We start from the raw sequence: 19,128 nt of genomic DNA on the forward strand, positions 1-19,128 counted from the left end.
GGAAGCATGGATAAAGAAGTTGACTCGCAGAAAGAGAGAAGTTGTTTGTATAATAAAAGCGATGATGCTGAAGTGTCTGCTCCCCGCGCTGTGTGTGTGTGTGTGTGTGTGTGTGTGTGTGTGTGTGTGTGTGTGTGTGTGTGTGTGTGTGTGTGTGTGTGTGTGTGTGTGTGTGTGTGTGTGTGTGTGTGTGTGTGTGTGTGTGTGTGTGTGTGTGTGTGTGTGTGTGTGTGTGTGTGTGTGTGTGTGTGTGTGTGTGTGTGTGTGTGTGTGTGTGTGTGTGTGTGTGTGTGTGTGTTGTGTGTGTGTGTGTGTGTGTGTGTGTGTGTGTGTGTGTGTGTGTGTGTGTGTGTGTGTGTGTGTGTGTGTGTGTGTGTGTGTGTGTGTGTGTGTGTGTGTGTGTGTGTGTGTGTGTGTGTGTGTGTGTGTCTTTGCCCTGATAGAGTGATGATGAGAATAAGATCTGTGGCAACACACGCTTATGATAATTACATGTTTTGTTAAGCAGGGTATTCTCACAATATTAACACCACTTCTGTGGTTTTGGAAGCGTAAATGCAATCACCAGAAGAAGAAAGCTAAAGATAAGGCTATAAACAAACGTTGTTTGACTTTGAACCAGAAGTGGTCAAATGCTAGCTATTCTCCGAGTTTTAGGACACCTCTATAAGGAGTGTGTCGAGTGTCCCTAGGGGGCCACCATCCATCCATCTACAGCATGCCACCTTTATTTCCCTGGCTTGCCGTGCAGGTCCTCCAGAGGAGGGATGTGGGTCAACACAGATGGATGAGGACTATTTTCTCTGACAGATAGCACTGTCTTCAGGCTCCTGAATGCTGAATTGTTGCAATAGAAGATGGAAGATATGAGTTAAACGCTGAGAAGAATGTGCACACAGCAGATGTATAAGTAATGCTCACTGCTACTTGGTATGATCAGTTCTTAATTTGTATGTGGGTGAGTTTAATACGAAGGTGTGTGTGTGTATGCTATGCTCTACAGACCATGTGAGAATACACTGTGGAAGCCTAATCACCCATTGCATATCATTTGGCCTCATGCATGAATGTTTCTTATTTTTCTCTTTCATTTGTCATTACTCACAGCTATTGAAGGAATACATGAAAACCCTGAAACGTGCGCTGACAACCAAAACTGTTCTTACCCACTTGATTATGTTGATGAATTTGTTTGATCTTAAAATGGATGCGACTGCCAGGCAATTAGCATTTAGCACGAGGAAACACCCCATGAGCCCATATAAGGGCAGCAAATTGAAGCACTGTAACATTAAAGTGGGACAAAAGAAGAAGAAGAAAGGAAACTTTAAAAATGTCTTCTGCAGTGAAGAGAACTTTACTAAATAAAGTTTTATAAAGAATAACATATAGTTCAGCATATGTGATTCACTTTTTCCCACATAAATGAAAAGAAAAGAGTGCACTCGCTGTTACCTTAAAATAAAGTGCAGAATATAGTGGACCATTGTTATTCCTTCAGGTGTGTATAAAAGCTTGCCAAGGCCTGCGTATGAGCATGCTTATTGGTCTAATTGTGTTGTCTTTTAGGCGAAGTGTGACACCATGTCCTTGAAGCCTTCTAAAGATATGCTTGTTTGATATGCTACTCTGCTTTGCTAACGCTAGAATGTGTGAATGGTTTCATTTGAAAGCCCTGTCTTGCATAGCTCATTTCTGAGTTGGCAACTCTAAAATGTGTCCAATCACTTGCCCTGTTTGAAGACGAACACTGTACCCAGAGGCTGCACTGTGCCCTCGTGTGTGGACTACTTTTTCTTGTGCCTTTTCATTTTGATAAAAAAACACAACTTTATAAAACATTCATACAACAATGATTGAGTCCATTCAGAATGGTAGAGGCTTGACTATGATGTGCCTCTTCTGTTTGGGGCTGGCTGTGGCTGTAGTCCACTAATTGGAAGATTGGCAATTCGATCTTTTGGCTCCTCCATTCTTCATGTCGAACTGTTAAACCCAACATTTCTTAAGTCAATTTCAAATGGACAACCTTTTTTTTTTTTTGTACCTGTCCTTCACTGGGAAATCTGAGCCTTCTTCCCGCTACTTATTGCTTTGAAGTCAGGTCTCCATGACTGGATATTGGTGGTTATACGACTATGCACTGGAGCACAGAGAGTATTTATAGACGGGCTGGAGTGCATAATGATGGCCTGCCCTGCTAATGATTTCCTCTTTTGTTCAGCTGGATACCATCTTGGATTCTGATGCCAGAAATAGTTCCACCTCTAACAGCACTAATGTCACTTAACTGTTCCAGGTGCAAATGAATCATTCGCAGCTTTATTTATAAATCATTGATTCATTTTGAGTTGATAAAATGTTTTAATTTATTCTTCGCTATATATTTGGGCTGCACGATTTTGAAAAAAACAAACAAATTGCGATTATTTTGACTGATATACAAATTGTGATACGAGTCACGACATTATAAATATTGATCATCTTTCCATCATTATGCTCAATATCATTCAAAGATATAGTTAAAGTGATCATGGTATGATTTAAATTGTATTTGTATGGATCAGTACCCAGCTCAAATATGTTATTCAGTTGAAAAACAATGTTTAGGCCGGGACATCTCTGCGCACCTCAATCCCTAATTCAAATATTCACTCTTCTTTTGCATGTACCAAATATAGCAATATATTGAGATTTCAACATTTTGATGAAATGTCCAGCCCTACTACATTTTTTAAAGATGTAGAAATGAACTTCAGATAAGTCTCTCTTAGGGTTTGTGACAGAATGAAATGGTACCATCTTTTGTATGTATTCCCTGCTCTCACCCTGCAGGAAGTAGCAGTACCGAGCATGCTAATGACTGTCAGCACCCACAGCTTGTCGCAGGACATTTAATACTCCAGTGAACATGCAGCAGACGGAGCCTTAATCAGCTTTATTTTAAATATCACACAGACAATGGTGTAGATTTCACTGTTAAATAATTCAGTGTGTGTTCTGTGGCTGTATTTGTTAGCTGAATGCTTGTATATGTGAGAAAGGGGGAGGTTGGAAATGTGATACTCTACCTGTCCGATGCACAGATGTTACACCAGGTTGTGTGATTGGTTGTCTTTCAACCATCATTTCTTTCCCATATATATTCTAACACACGCTCTTTCTTTTCTCTCATTTCAGAGACAAAGAGAAAGCGGATGATATAGACAGCAACCCGGGCTCCTCCACCAGAGAAGGTAAATGACTCTTACACAAACAGTTCTTGGAGCATGTGTAGTCATGTTAGAGTCAGACCACAGTGTAAGCTGCCACTGAGGCACAGCAGCCCAGTCACTAAACTGTGGTTAGATGACTGCAGCTGGGATTAGCCTGCACTTGTTGTAGAGAGCCCGACACTTTCTCCCTCCAAGGCACTGTTTTTCCTTCGGGTTGTTAAAGAGAAATTCTGAACTTTCAGTTAACATTTCTTAGATTTGGGCAGGGGGAGGCTTCCCAAAGATTTGCCCATCAGATGAAGTTTGCACTAACAACTGAAAGAAACGGTTGGATTGCCCTTATTATATGTGGAAAGAGCAAACATTTTAATGACCATTGCATTTTTATATCCTAATATCTAGCAAGTTAAATGACAAGCCATTTTCATAATCCATAGGGCTATTAAAAACGTCTAATGGAAGGCAAAGGCTTCTGCTACGGACCCTTCAGTTACACATGGCAACCGTTTTAGAGGATTAAACAGGATTCTGAAAGTGTCCACGCTTAGGGAAATGCATCTTTGCAAATAATCGACATGTTGTAAAGGGCATTGAACTACAAGAACTGTGTCTTACTGATACATTCACATGATTCTAACATGAGCATGATCAATTAGGCATACACTAGCTAGTTTTCTAGTTGGGTTAAAGCAAATGATTGCAACTATAAAGAAATTCAAATGTGTTTTTAAAGAGAACAGCTGCAGTTGTTAGGGACATTTAGAGTCCGTTTGTTCGTTAAAGGTGCCCTGTGGACTGTGGAGTTTCTCTCACTGATGAATTCCATTTCTGCTTTTGGGTCTGATTTGGTTGCTATGTGACAGTGCTAACGATATTTGGTAACATTACTTCTCTCACCGTTTTCCATATAAAAGAAAATAAGAGACCTTGGAGGAATACAAAATGCATTTTTCACTCTACAAATGATTGTGTTTGTTCGCTCACAACGTCATTTCTCTCCCAACAGAGGTTGTTTCAGACGGCAGGAGAGGCCATTTGAACGTGGCATTCATTTTGAGTTTGCTTTAATTATAAAGTGCAGATAGCCTCGAGACTGCTGCATTGTTTCACAAACACATTTTTCAAACAAGAGGAATGTTGGAAATGAAGTCAAAGGAGGACAGTGGGGCTAGGCGAGTTTCTGTCTGTCACTGAGAACTACTTGTGGAATGTTTTGTTTCTTTGTTTCTTTTTCCAGACAAGGTAAACGAAAACAACATTTGAGTAAAGAAAGCGTACATTTTTTTTTTTTTTTTTTTTTTTTTTAATCAAGAAACTAGCCCCCCCATGAGTCATCCAATTTCAACGTTTTGAAATATTATGAAGAAAGGAATTTACAAATTCATTTACAGGGGCTTAAATAACAATAGAAACCCAGAAAATAAAAAAGTCATGCAAGTACATGTATAGATCATAACATAATTCACTATAAGTTAACTGACAGGGTAGAATAAAGTTCCCCAGTGACACAAGTCTGACGTTTGTTTTGCACCATTTAGTGTCCGAGGGGATTTTAAAATGTATTTAACTATTTTTAAAGTGTATTTGGTATTTCTTGAGTTCTTTTTTCTTGGAGAAATCTCACCACATCTTCCTTATTTCTATCATTTTAGTTTAGGACATTCTTGTAAATGACTTCATTAAGGGAACTATCTTTTGTCTCACTCAAAAATATCTCTTTCTCTGGTATACTATATGTGATATTCCCCTTTCAATTGGAACCACGTCACAGCTGATGGTTAACACTGTGGGAAAGAGTTACATGTTCCACACTTTCAATCCAGGCCGTATAGATAAGTGGATTTGAAAGAGGAACCGGGCTGACGAGGAACTCCCCAGCAGAGTTTCCCCTTCCCTGTCTGTCCTGACCGAAACGTAGAGACAGGACAGTCTCGTGTAACCGAGAGCAGAGACTTTACAATTCTGTGAAGCTCTTAAGAAATGCAAAATATTCTTTCTAGTGGCCCAATACCGAAAAATTGATATATATTCGTACCCTCTTGGGTAAAAATGGCATAACTTATGTGTCCGTATGTTAATGCAGGTTTAATGAACACGGATTTGTCCTGTATCATCATCACAGTTAATGCCTCACACTGTAGATACTATTTAAAGGCTTTAGTTTGCAACACACACTTCACTGCCAAATCATTGAGTTACACAGAATGACATTACATTACATAAGGTCCAAATTTAGTTAACTCCTGCACTACTACACGGGTGTGTCTCACTCTTTTTTTGCCCAGTCACTATTGTGGAGTTGTTAATGGGATTCAATTAAACACCCATTCTATCTGCTGGCTTGTTTGACCCAGGTCAGGAGGAGGGTTTTCAAACATGTCATGTGACCATTATTGTGACTTTAACCCTGCTTAGTAGGGATTTCTGAGAAAAACATACACAAAAAGAAATCCTCCAATAACTCATAAAACGAGTAAAAGAGAGAAAGAAGGAAACCAAAGAATAGTGATCCTGTGAAACATTCATATACCTGGTTAGACCTTGTCTGTCAAGATGAATATGTTCCAACAAGCATTAGCGAGGCTTGTCTCCAATTGTTCACTTCACAGCAGACATTTTGAGTACTGTCATAAGAAACAATAGCTACTGCATTCAATTCATGTAAGAGCAAGCTCCAGATTCCTGATGGTGTGCATACTGACTCACTGTGTTGGCAGCATACTTAAATAGTTAATAGAACTGAGCCATTGTTTATTGGTTCAACCTGTGATTGTATTGCTATTACAAATGAAAATGTCTGCAGTTGAAAACTCAGTCCTATGCTCCAGCTAGCTAGTGTTGTTATAATGGCAACAAACCACGTATGTGACATGCCTTAAGTGAATAAACAGGAGACCATGGGGAGAGCAGACATCTTTTATATGCCCAATTTTACTCCGTTTTGAGCAGATATGGCATGTTAACTTGTAAAACATGTCACAATGTCTCTATCCAAGCCTCGTTTTTTATAAATGTACGTTTGTTTAATTATACATAGCATGTTCAGCTTGTCTGGAGCTGCTGTTGCTTTCATTTCCGCTTTCAAGAATACTGCTGGAACTGGTTTGTTTTCCCTCAGGGGGAAATAAATCTCAAACTCAAATACAGGTTGAAGGCACAGTTCTCCCCAAACTCTAAGATATCTATTTGTTCTCTTGCCTGTAGTGCTAGTTGTCATTCTAGATTGTTGATGAGTGTCCAAGATAAGAAGTGTAGGGACTCCTCTTCAATATTAAGAAACTAGATTTCACTCAGGTTTTGTTGCTCAGAGCGCCAACAAATATCAACAGCATTGACTCCTTCTAGTAATCAGGATCCGAGCAGTTTGATGTACTTTCTTTAAACCGCAGAATGACTCGTGCATCAACTCATGCCTATAAGGTCTATTGTTAGAGCTATCTTACATCACAGCTCAGCCATGGAGGATAATATTCATGTTTACATCTCGCACCGTCATCATAAGTAGATACCCTTCTGCGCAGTGATACAGTGGAAAGAAAGTAGTTCCTACATGAAACAGCTCACAACTAGGCCCATGCAAGGATGTTTTTTGTTTGTTTTTGGGTAGAACTATCTCTTAAGATAACTGTCACAGGATATTATCATAGCGTGAATGAGCATGTATGTTTGCATTTGTACTCTTCTGGTCAGATGTTCTACATATAAGGTTTCTGCACAGCTGACTTTGCTCTGGGTTTCATTTCATACCTCTGTATCGTACTTTAATCACGGGGTTAAGTTTCTGGGTGTACCTTACATTGTATCAGTGGCAGATGAAAGCTTCACTATGCTTTAATTCATCTGTACACAGACCTGTTTGGTCGAATTAATCAACAAAAGCCTTAGCATACCAGAATGCAATGCAGCTACATTTTTAGTGACATCACTGCAATCACGGACACTCCCAAGTGTTCATAAACCCAATGACTCTAAGCCATAATAAAGTGTTCTGTAGAGGTTGTTAAAAGCAATTCATGTGTTGTAAGACAAATTAATTGTAGAACAGTATGAGAAGAATTTTCCTTAAGGCGTCTGTAAAAGCTAAAAATGCCGTTTTCCCCCCCGGACACACTTTCTATAATGAATTTTAAAAAAACCTGAATGGAAAGTTATAGTATAGCTTGACTTGTATATGTTGTTATGGAAGCTTTGTTGTAACATGATGTTGCTCAGAAGTCAGATATTTCTGATGGTATATCTCTTTTGCTGGTTACCGGCACCTGAGGGTAGCAGAAGCAGAGTTTGGCTGCAGATAAAGGCATAGACTTGCTGAGGAACTTGTTGTAGCCGCAGGTCAGGGTTGCTCCATAAAACGAAGGTACTGAAATGACAGCATGTTGGTACATGTACCAACATGCTGTCATTTCAGTACAACTGCCATCCCTGTTAGTGAGAGTTAATGTGAAGCAGCACTGCCCCCTTCTGGAACAACCTTGTATTGAAGCGCCGTGTTAAATCACTCCATGCAATTCATTATCTGACGACTTTATAGGATTAATTATGTCTCCAGAATTAAAGCTGATCCTGAATGAATTGTACTCAATGTGTTTTTGATTTTATGAGGGCTGAACGATGAGGGTTTATGATTGAAAATAGTCGCTGGAGGCTGTGCACTGTGAGGATCATGTGCACACTGCAGGACAGAGTCTCTGTTGTTGTCTCCTCACACTAGGCCTGTGAAGTCAAGGAGAGGTTGGATCTCTGTGTGTGAGGAGAAAAGAGTGTGTGCTGAGAGGCTCTGTGAACAGCTGCCACGTGTCCTTAATAGACTGACTGTAAAGGACATAGGCAATCGTACTTATTTTATCAAAAGGGAAATTGGATTTTGTGACTATTGCTCCATTTAATTAAAACAAAAATATATTATAATATAATTAAATATCAAAATATAAAATCAAATGTATTTCTGTTTTCTATAACACAATCATTTAAAGTAAGAATTTGTTCAAAACAATTATTAAATTAAATAAAGATATTTCTGTAAACATAAGAAGTAACATTTACAATAAAAAATATTAAATTTAAATCTAATAAAGATATTTCTATAAACATAAGATTTTTAAGTATGATTTTGCAATACCATCATCTCATGAAATAAAGATATTTATACAAACATAAGTTGAAGTAAGAATTTGTAATAAAATATATAAGATATAGTTCTTTAAAAATATGTATATAAACACATAAGTTAAAGTATGAATTTGCAATACCAATTACTAATAATACTAATAAAAAGTTAAAGCACATTTGTAAAAAAAACGTCCAATAAAATAAAGATATTGAATGGAATAGAGAAATGTCCAATAAGGGATTTTATATAGAATACAAATATGTATAACCTAATAAGTGAAAGTTAAAATGTGCACACTGTGCTACAATATATAACATATAATACAGTATTAACAGAGGCATATTAGTATTAATATAATATTAATGCCAAATTGCAGTTTATAAGGGTTTGGATTCTGATGGTGAAGTAAACGGTTTAAATTGTGCAATTCAGCATTAATATTATATTACTACGAGCAAATGTATTAAATGTGCAAGCATAAAAAACATCTGTCATCTGTTTTTGTCAGAAGACCCTGGGTGATTTAGTTTCCCACCCAACGAGAACGTATAAACGATCATCTTTTGAACCCAGCACAGTTATACAGGGTGTTTCTCAATGTCGAGGACGCTTGCTTGGTAGCACATGTACCTCCGAGTCAGGTCCTTCAGAAGCAAGGCAAGAATCCTTCCTAGCCTCGGAAAACGAAGAATTGTGGAACAGGCTAACAGGTGTGCAGATGTGCGTCATATGCGAGGCCCCGCCTTAAATGGAGCGCGATTTCCGCCAAAGATTTGGAAATTGGTCCGTGCGCAAAGCATTGTGGGGATTTTAAGACCGCGGAGTCTACACATGTGCAGCCTCGAAATTTCCCGCAACGAAGTACGCCGGCCTCGGTAGAATTCCAAGCATCCTGGACATTGGAACCGTCCTTCGGCGGGACTCGATGACGTAGCATCCTTGAAATAGTGGCTCTGGAGCAGCCTTCCTCGACATTGAGAAACACCCACAGTCTCCATTAGCATGGCCATGATGAGCTGGGATGTTTCCTGCAGTCGTGCCCTCATATTATGCCCCTGTAGGCCTGCTGAGATTACAGAGTAGTGACCACCCTCCATGGCTCAGGAGGAAGACTGTTCCCTAGAAATTGCTACCTACCTACTGCCTTTTGCATCTAATAAAACCTTTACTGAGTGAAACCGCCATTTAGGGCAGCAGCCACGTGTTCTTAATCATTATATTACATTGCATTTAGCTGACGCTTTTATCCAAAGCGATTTACAGTAAGTGCATTCGACCAGGAAGACACAACCTTGAAGAAAACAGAATCATATAAGTACATCAGGTTTCATTGAGCCAAACATTTCAAGTGCTACTCAACTGGCTTTAGGTAAGCCAGTCCTTTATTAGTATATAAGTGCTTTGTTAGCAGTTCTATCGCTCGAAGTGGAGTCGAAAGAGATGAGTTTTCAGTCTGCGCCGGAAGGTGTGTAAGCTTTCTGCCGTCCTGATGTCAATGGGGAGCTCATTCCACCATCTTGGAGCCAGGATAGCAAACCCACGTGTTTCTGCTGATGGGAACTTGGGTCCCCCTGGCAGTGCGGGTGCAGCGAGCTGTTTGGCTGATGCAGAGCGTAGTGCACGCGCTGGGGTGTACGGTTTAACCATGTCCTGGATGTAGGAAGGGCCAGATCCATTCGCAGCATGGTAAGCAAGTACCAGTGTCTTGAAGTGGATTCTAGCGGTTACCGGAAGCCAGTGAAGGGAGCGGAGGAGCGGCGTGGTGTGGTAACATTTAGGAAGGTTGAAGACCATCCAAAAGAGCAGGGAAATAAGGACAGACCCTCAGGAGTTCTGAGCAACAAAGGTGGGAGGAGTTCTTGCTCTCAGCCTCTTCACTGACCAGGAAATACACAGGTGCATTCTGTGAAGGAAAAGTTGTTGTTTTTTACTACTTTTACTCAAGTTCTTGCAGTGTCTGTGTTCACAATAAGAAATCCTTTGTTTAGCCTTCAAATGTATTTCAAATTGTAGAGCTGAAATAATACATCCAGTGACCAATTTACTGACCAAAAATGAATAACAAAAATAAGTATATCTTTTTTTAAATACCTACAATTATTTTTGTTCTAGGATGTAAAATGTATATCTTTTGAGTTTAGTCAAACACAAGAGATATTTTCTGGGAATGAATGATGGCAGCTTATTTATATTTTCTAAATCATTTGCTGTCCGAATTACATTACATGTCACTTGCTTTTATCCACACACATTCAGTACTGTAGTTAATCCCCACAGGAGCAGTTTGGGGTGAAGTGTCTTGCCCAGGGACACAACGACATGCTGACTGCAGTGGGACTCGAACTTGCTACCCCCTGATTCAAAGTTATTGTTGTGAAAAGACTGAATAAATATCTTTCACTTTTATCTAGAAATGCTACTTGACTTTGATAATGAGTTGCCTAAACTGCCCCTGTTTTTAGACTGGGTCACAATGATATTTGATTGAATCATTCTCATCATACATACAGTCATTTTCAACTAAACCACAACACAAACTGAAGTAAAGGAATCAACTGCCATTGATTCATATTTAAAATTCCCCCCAAAACTCAGTGCAGGGTCTCTGTGGCTGAAAGTTGAACCCAGTGATATTTTCTTCATCTGCATTGCCTTAAAATGACTCATGATGCCAATTGTGGATTCATATCAAACAAAAACTTGAAAATCCAGTATCAATGTACTGGGTTGGCTTGTGGTTTGCGGAGTGGTACATTACAAGTCAACAGTCAGAACAAACGGAAACAACCTCTGTTGGATAGAAATGTCTCTGTTATCTCTCAACAACACATTCTGTATGACTTCTGTTTGAATGTCCTGTCTGTTATTCACTGCTGTATTCTGACCACCAGGTTTGCTGGAATGGGTAACCTGCTAAAAGTCCTAACAAGGGATATAGAGAACTATCCACGCTTTTTCCTGGACTTTGAAAGTAAGTCTGGCGGAGGAGTGGATCAAAGGAACAAAAGATGGATGGAGAAGGGGGGGGGGGGGTCTCTCAGCTGCTTGCTCTCTATCAGCAGGTCTCGGTGAAGAAGCCTTGAGGAGTCTGCTTTCTTCCATTTGTTCCCTCCTTTTTTCCCCTTCACTGCGTCAGGACCTCCTGCTCTTTCTTCGTCTTTGTTCAAATAACTTATTCAAGACTTTTTAACCTCACACTTTATTCCTTTCTCTTGTTCTTCTCTCTTGCAGAAACCAAATGGGGAATCTGTTAAAAGTGCTCACTTGCACAGAGCTTGAACAGGGGCCAAACTTTTTCCTTGACTTTGAAAGTGAGCTCAGCTTCTACCTGTCTTTGTGCTAGGCAAAATCCCCTAAATTCATTTTTCCTTTAACCTCTCTTTAGCTGCTCTCACTGGTCAGGGGTCAGCCTATTCAACTGTTAAACCTCCCTGCTTTGCATTCATTAGACTGATTTATGTCTTTGAAATCCTTTCATTTGAGACATGTTGAAGAAGAATGGAGCTGACCCTTGACCTTTGCTGCCTGCTTTTACTAACTTATTTGTATGCACCACTCTCTATGTGCACTTTTTATACAAACTGTCATCAACGGATCGCTCATATTAGCGCTGCAGATAATTGAATATACCAGGAAAATCTTTCAAAAGTGGATATAAATACTGAAATTGGCACAAACTCATTTTAGGTTACTCTTTTGAAAAAGCCAGTCAAAAATCCAAGATGGCAGCAATTTTCCACCAAAAATGTCTTGGAAATATCGGGCGGGGGGTTTTTGCCATAAAATCACTGTCACTTGCCCTATAAGAATGATCTAGGTGTCAAATCATACATTTTCGGCCATGTAGAAGCCAAAATCAGATGTGAGGTATTACTCGGAAGCTTCTTTTTACCATGTCTAAGCCATAACATCTAAATCTTCCAATGGAAAACTGGGTGGCTTATCATGCATGGTAGAGGAGATGGTGGAGGTATTTTGAGGTGTACGAGTGCAGTGGTAGAGATGGGTACACTGTTGACATCATGGTGTTCACTGTCGGCTAACAACTTTTGCTAGGCTATAAGACTAGTGCCCGGAACAATTTGTAATAAACACGACACAATAAAGAATTTACTTCATGGAAAATATGACTTCCTCATAGTCAAAAACATATCATTCAATACCAAAATTGATCCAATTCACAGTTAAAATGGAAATGGCGACCACCATTTTCCAGAGGAATGAACATGGAAATGTTGGTGCCTGTATCTACTTTTGAAAGATTGCTACAGCTATCTGCAGCACTATATAGTGTATTTAATAGTTTCCTCTCCTGCATTATGCTCATATCTGTAGTTATTATTTCATTTTGTAATCAGTGTTATTTCAATATATGAATGCTTTTAAAACTCCACGTTCCATCACTGCAGCAACCACTTTACCACCCTGCTTCCCTATGTTCAACATCAAATAGACAAAGTGGTTCATTTAAATAAAAAAAAGCACATACATCTGCCTTCTCTTCTTCCCACCGATAAAAACCCCCACAAAACGCCTCCACAGTGGCATTTGAGTCACCATCACAATGTAGCCATCCCTTTGTTTATTCAGCAAAGAGGAAATGATGGGAGTGGAGGGGCTTTAGAAATGCAAAACAGACACAGTTTAAAAGTCACTGACGCTCTGAATTTAGAGCCGTCACTCTGTCTGTGGTCAAGTTAGCAAAACTCTGGGAATTATTGTTACATTTAAAACCTGACCTTGACTCTCAAAATGTAAAAAAATCACCTAAACACTAAGGCAAATCAAACTTATATGAGATAGTGAATATAATGCAATTAATTGATGTTCTTATGTGACATATTCAATGTATTCTTGCTGTAGCCATGCAGGAAGTACGATATATTCAGTCTATAGTTGCAGACATGACAGAGTAAAGTAGAATTATGTTTAAATATGCAATAGAAATACCATGAATTAAATGTGGTCAAATGTATATGTATTATAATCAAGACTTGTAAGACATCTGTTTATGTTTACCAAGGACAAGTGCATGATCAAAACTGAAAGAAGCGCAATATTTGGCAAAACATTTGAAAATATGATTCTATAGAAAGTATTGTGTTTCTGCGGAGAAGTCCCAGCCTACAAACGGTTGTACAGACTTAATACAAATAAAGTTATTCACAAAAATAATTGTATGATACAAATCCTCATCATTTTAAAGTAGTTTTCAATATTTGTTTAATAATGGTTCATAAATAATTATTCCCCATATATCACGAATCATATCGCAATTGCAGAATCGGTCAAATTAATTGCAATTAGTTCTTTTTTCCAAACCGTTCAGCCCTATTTTAGAACAATAACCAATTGTTCTTTATGTCGATCCAAGAGCTAGCTGCAGCATGCTTTGGATCAGACTGCCCTAAGAACACTTAGTTTAGTAGCACACTCTGCATACCTTCATGCTAGTCCTTATACAGGCAACTTCTGAATATTTATACTTTAAAATGACCTTAACATTTTTCCATTGTATTCTGTTGAATGTTTTTGATCACAATCTTGTATGAGTTACTATGTAGTGACAAAAACACTCGGCACACATTCCCATGTTCCCCCAGTGATCGTTCCATTATGATGAAAAAAAACAGTCATTACTTATTTAATTAAAGCCCTTTCACATCTAATTACAATATACCATTTCAAATAGAACAATTTAATCTGCTAAAAACACAAATTGAGTCTTGATATGAAAAGGAATAATTGTTTTTTTCCCATTGGAATAAGAAATATAGCAAAAAATAAGATCCGTGGCAAACACACATCTATTATAATAAGTTTATTCAGCAGGATAATATTTATATATTAACACTTCTTTATGATTATGAAAGCATAAATCCAATCACCAGAAGTAAAAACTAACGCTCTACAGTAGACTAGCTTACTATTATTCTGGCATGTGTGTTTTGTTGTTATATTTGTGTATTCCCTGCATGTGTCATGTATTCACATCTCTGTGTTGGGTGTGTCAGATGCTCAGCCGACAGAAGGAGAGCGGGACGTGTGGAACCAGGTGAACTCGGTCCTGCAGGACTCTGAGAACATCCTGATCAGCCTGCAGTCCTACAAAGGAGCCGGCCAGGAGATCAGAGATGTAAGAGACACACACACACACACACACACACACACACACACACACACACACACACACACACACACACACACACACTGTCCTTTCCATAAACACACACATTAGCCAGGCTTCCACCCTGCCTCCGTCCACTTGCACCTGATGGCTGTCCCATGTTTCACCGGAGCGTCAGCCGCACCACCCTCACCCGGCCTCCGTCATATTTTTCACACACACACACACACACACACACACACACACACACACACACACACACACACACACACACACACACACAATCAATGGTGGTATGTAGTGAAATACATTTACTCAAGTACTGTACTTAAGTACCATTTTTAAGCTTCTTGTACTTTGTTATATTTCATGCTACTTTATACTCCTGCCCCTGTTAGAATATAAGCGTATACAAAATAGACTAATAAATAAACATTGTCATATGTTTAACCTTATATAGGTTAATATATCCAGCAGCAGTTTACAAAGTAATTACATTTATCAGCTGTAATTAACACATTAATGCATCTAAAATCATATTCGGTAATTGAATAGATATATGATTCTGAAATGGGGCATTACACATAACTTGGAGCTTGAAGTATATTTTGATGACAATACTTTTGCACTTTTACTTTAGTAAGATTTTGCTAGCAGTGTAATTTTACAATGAAGTATAGGTACTTTGACTGCATACACTACTGTCAACATGTGAAACAAATCTGAACAGTTTGCAGCACAAGACAGAGAAGAATAAGCTACATAGAAAAGAATGTTTCACTGAAACACAGGACAAATGATTGAAACCTTCCCCTCAACGTACTGAATGTGTGTCTGTGAGCATTACGTCTCTAATAATGGATGTTTTCTGATGTGTTTGCTGAATTGTATTTTTTTCTCCCAGGCAATTCAGAACCCCAACGACTTCTCGCTGCAGGAGCGGGCCTGGCACTCAGTGTGCCCGCTCGTCATCAAACTCAAGAAGTTCTACAGTTTCTCCCTTAGACTAGGTATGCTCACTGTGAACTACCAAATATCTTGTTATCTTTTTTTGTATTTCAGTAGCCAGTTGGTTTAAAGACGAAAAAACAGCATCTAATGTCTTTAGAAATCTGTTGTGGCTGTTTCAACCTCTGCACGTCAAGTTTTAATTCTGCAACAGACTGGTCAGAACCAAATTCTGGACAAAATGCGTGCCAACAATCAGTAAACAGCATCCTGTGACATGTTGACCTTTGTCACAAATAAAACCATTCTTCTTAAAAACGCATGAACCTGCCTCTCAGACGCACACAATTTGTATTATTTTGGCGTAAGGTGTCGTTCCTTATCTTCCAAAAAGGGATTGTCTTCCTTCACTCAGGTGCTCTTTAAATTAGTAAATGTACTTACTGTCATGTTTTGTTGATATTGTCTTGCAAAAGTCTTGTAAGTGTTTTTGGATAAATAATAATAAATTTTAAAAAAAATTCTTTGTTATAATAAAAAGTAATATTGTGAAAGTCTGTGACAAGGAACCAGAGGTGGGAAGGTGGTTTTCGTACTTTAAGTATATTTCAATGTTAATACTTTAGTGCTTTGACTTGAGTAACATTTTGAATGCAGAACTTTGACTTGTAACTGAGTATTCATACTGGGTACTTTTACTTTTACTCAAGAAACTCAGCTCATAAACAACATTAATGGACTTAAAAATGAATTGTTCAGGTCTTTGATTCTCTTCTGTCAAATGTCTGAATGTCCATGTTAAATCTAAACTTGACACTTCACAAGAGCTGACATTTTGTATTTGTAAATTGTAGAGGAGGCTCTGCAGAGTTTGTTGGAGAGCCTGACGTGTCCGCCCTTCACGCCCACTCAGCACCTGGAGAGGGAGCAGGCTCTTGCCAAACAGTTCGCTGAGATCCTTCACTTCACGCTGCGCTTCGACGAGCTCAAGGTCTGCCCTCACTCAACTCACTCACGCTTCCTTCATTTCTAAATGATATGTCGTTTATTCAAAAGTCCTGTTTAGGCTTTGACGGTTTCCTTGTTTCCCTTCAGATGAGGATTCCTGCCATCCAGAATGACTTCAGCTACTACAGAAGAACCATCAGTCGAAACCGGATAAACAACATGAATGTGAGTTGGGACTGAAATTACGATATAGAAGGGATTCATCGTTTTGGCTCCTTTTATTCTTATTGTCATTTAAAAAATATATTATAATGATCATGGTATAAATGTTTTATTGATTTATTTTGAACAGAACCTGTAGCAAAAAAACATGTTTTATTTAGTGTGTAGAAAATGACTTCTGCACAATACTTTATTCAAAATCAACACATATTTAGCCTTTAAGAAAAATGCTTATTCTTCCTGTGATCTGAATATTGTTATAAATATACAGCCCTAATCTGCAGTGTTGTCTTATTCTAGAACATAATGTTAGAAGGCCACAGGAAAAGATGGCTGTGTTCACCTTTGTCACATCAGAGAATATAAATAGTTAATGGGGTCCTACGGTATTAGAATATTTAAGAGAAGGATGTCATTAATGTACAAAGAGGAAAATCTTCCTCCACTGACACTTTGTTGTTGTGTGTTTGTCTCCTGCAGTTGGACATTGAGAGTGAAGTGAACAACGAGATGGCCAACAGGATGTCTCTGTTCTACGCTGAGGCCACGCCCATGCTGAAGACGCTCAGCAACGCTACCACAAGCTTTGTGACGGAGGTGAGAGTGCTGACATCACATCACTGCTGCAACAACACATTAGCCACACAGTGATGGTTTTCTAATGCTGCAAATCTCTGTTCTAACAGTGCTTTCAGATGTTTTGCACTCTGAATACTTGGATTAGAAAATATATGAAAATATAACACCTGATATCATATGTGTTTTGCCAGAAACCATATCATCAAGTTCTATTATTTTTCAAGTGCTAGGACTGTCTTAGGGAAGAAAGCTTTTAGATGTGCAGCTCCACTAACATGGAACAGTCTGCAAAAAGAATGGAAAATGACCAAGCTAGTACCACTACATGTTTTTAAAGCTCGGTTGGATGTTACAAAATCAGATGCTGTTGGTACCTGTACTTGTGGTTAAATATGTAAATTGTAATCCCTGTACATTTTGCTGTATGTCCTTTTGTTGTTCTGTTATTTATGTCTTCTTGTGGAACCTACTGCTGCAGGTCTCCCTTGAAAAAGAGATCATTGATCTCAATGGGATTTTACCTGGATAAATAAAGGTTTTGAATTGAAATGTAATAACCGTTTTGCTTCTCGTACAGAACAAGACCCTTCCACTGGAGAACACGACGGACTGTCTCAGCACCATGGCCAGCGTCTGTAAAGTCATGCTGGAGACACCGTGAGTCACCATGCTTTTCTACACAAACAAAATACATCTCAGTTCTACCTTCACTTCATAACTCTCCTCCTGATCCTCTCCTCCCTCTCTGTGTACAAAGGGAATATACGAGTCGTTTCAGCAGCGAGGACACGCTCCTGTTCTGCATGAGGGTCATGGTGGGAGTCATCATTCTGTACGACCACGTTCACCCCAACGGAGCCTTCAACAAGTCCTCCAAGATAGACGTAAGACACACACACACACATATCTGTATAACAGCATCACTGAGGACCATGGATTTGTTCCCTGATGCCGCTCTGCTCCTCTCCTCAGATGAAAGGCTGCATAAAGGTCCTGAAGGATCAGCCGGCTGATAACGTAGAAGGCCTCCTGAATGCCCTCAAGTAGGTCCTGCTGGAGTGTGGAAGGGTTTTTCTGAGACATGTATTTTATATATCCATTCTGCCTAGAAAGTTATGAATAGTTGTGTATTTCAGTCAATGTACTGTATCATTTATTCCACTAGAGGTATCAGACACTAAACTCATCTTTGCTTTTTTTACTTTACTCTTTGTGAAAATGTTAAGACATCATATATTGTTAAATATTTTGTCGAGTGTGTTTTTGTGTGCTTCTCTCCTCTTGAGTATCAGGAAATCTTCTTTTTTTAATAACATGTCAGTAAGGCTAGGCAATATGGCCTATAAGAAATATCTCAATAATTGTAGAATATCGCGACACACTGTACACCTCAATACTTTGAAATCCCTTTCCATAGGCTCCCTTTGACACCAGTATGATGATTCTAGTAGTCCTAACAACACATGTCTGCATTGGCCTACAGTTCTACCCCTGTGTATCTGCTTTAATATAGGAATTAGAGCACAGCTACATGAAACGGAATGAATTGACATCTTACAATACCAAGCCGAACGACTATAGCCGGTTGAAGTACCAAAAGTAAAGTCAAAACATCTCTAAAGCTGCATTCACATGATACGCGGTCAAATGGCTCTACGCTGACGTTGTGTTTCTATGTAGAGAGAGGTGCCAACCATGGACGTCACGCAGCGCACTAAAGTGTTGCAGACTGCTGACGGCTTAAAAGAATATGAGGCAATTTGTACTCGATGTTTGCAACATATACATTCTAAGTAGAACAAGCTCGATACATCGAGGTTATTCGCCCTACCCCACATGTAAGTCCTCAGCTGTTCCACAGTGGCCTCTGTAGAGTCACAACAGAAACATATCTTGATGTTTCATGCCATCACACTTAACTGGAGTGTCCCTGCAGAGCACAATAGTCTTCATTCTGTGAGCACAGCATCAGTTTCACA

General features: G+C 39.0%; 1 protein-coding gene across 5 annotated transcripts in view; it reads left to right on the forward strand.

Moving 5' to 3' along the window:
- Window positions 1–19,128, forward strand: part of fam49a (family with sequence similarity 49 member A) — a 45,653-nt gene that overhangs the window by 23,467 nt on the left and 3,058 nt on the right. For 3 of the 5 annotated variants that reach the window (XM_034228456.1, XM_034228458.1, XM_034228459.1), the window contains 10 exons: window positions 3,181–3,236; window positions 11,217–11,296; window positions 14,340–14,461; window positions 15,357–15,462; window positions 16,255–16,391; window positions 16,496–16,573; window positions 17,051–17,167; window positions 17,727–17,806; window positions 17,907–18,033; window positions 18,122–18,192. In XM_034228456.1, the coding sequence (XP_034084347.1) occupies window positions 11,227–11,296; window positions 14,340–14,461; window positions 15,357–15,462; window positions 16,255–16,391; window positions 16,496–16,573; window positions 17,051–17,167; window positions 17,727–17,806; window positions 17,907–18,033; window positions 18,122–18,192 (908 nt within the window). In that variant the 5' untranslated portion in view covers window positions 3,181–3,236; window positions 11,217–11,226. Of the gene's footprint in view, window positions 1–3,180; window positions 3,237–11,216; window positions 11,297–11,556; window positions 11,637–14,339; window positions 14,462–15,356; window positions 15,463–16,254; window positions 16,392–16,495; window positions 16,574–17,050; window positions 17,168–17,726; window positions 17,807–17,906; window positions 18,034–18,121; window positions 18,193–19,128 lie in introns of all 5 variants that reach the window. The other 2 variants (XM_034228455.1, XM_034228454.1) reach the window with 2 other exon arrangements.

Source organism: Gymnodraco acuticeps, unplaced genomic scaffold (genome assembly GCF_902827175.1).
Source record: "Gymnodraco acuticeps unplaced genomic scaffold, fGymAcu1.1, whole genome shotgun sequence".
Lineage (NCBI taxonomy): Eukaryota > Metazoa > Chordata > Actinopteri > Perciformes > Bathydraconidae > Gymnodraco > Gymnodraco acuticeps.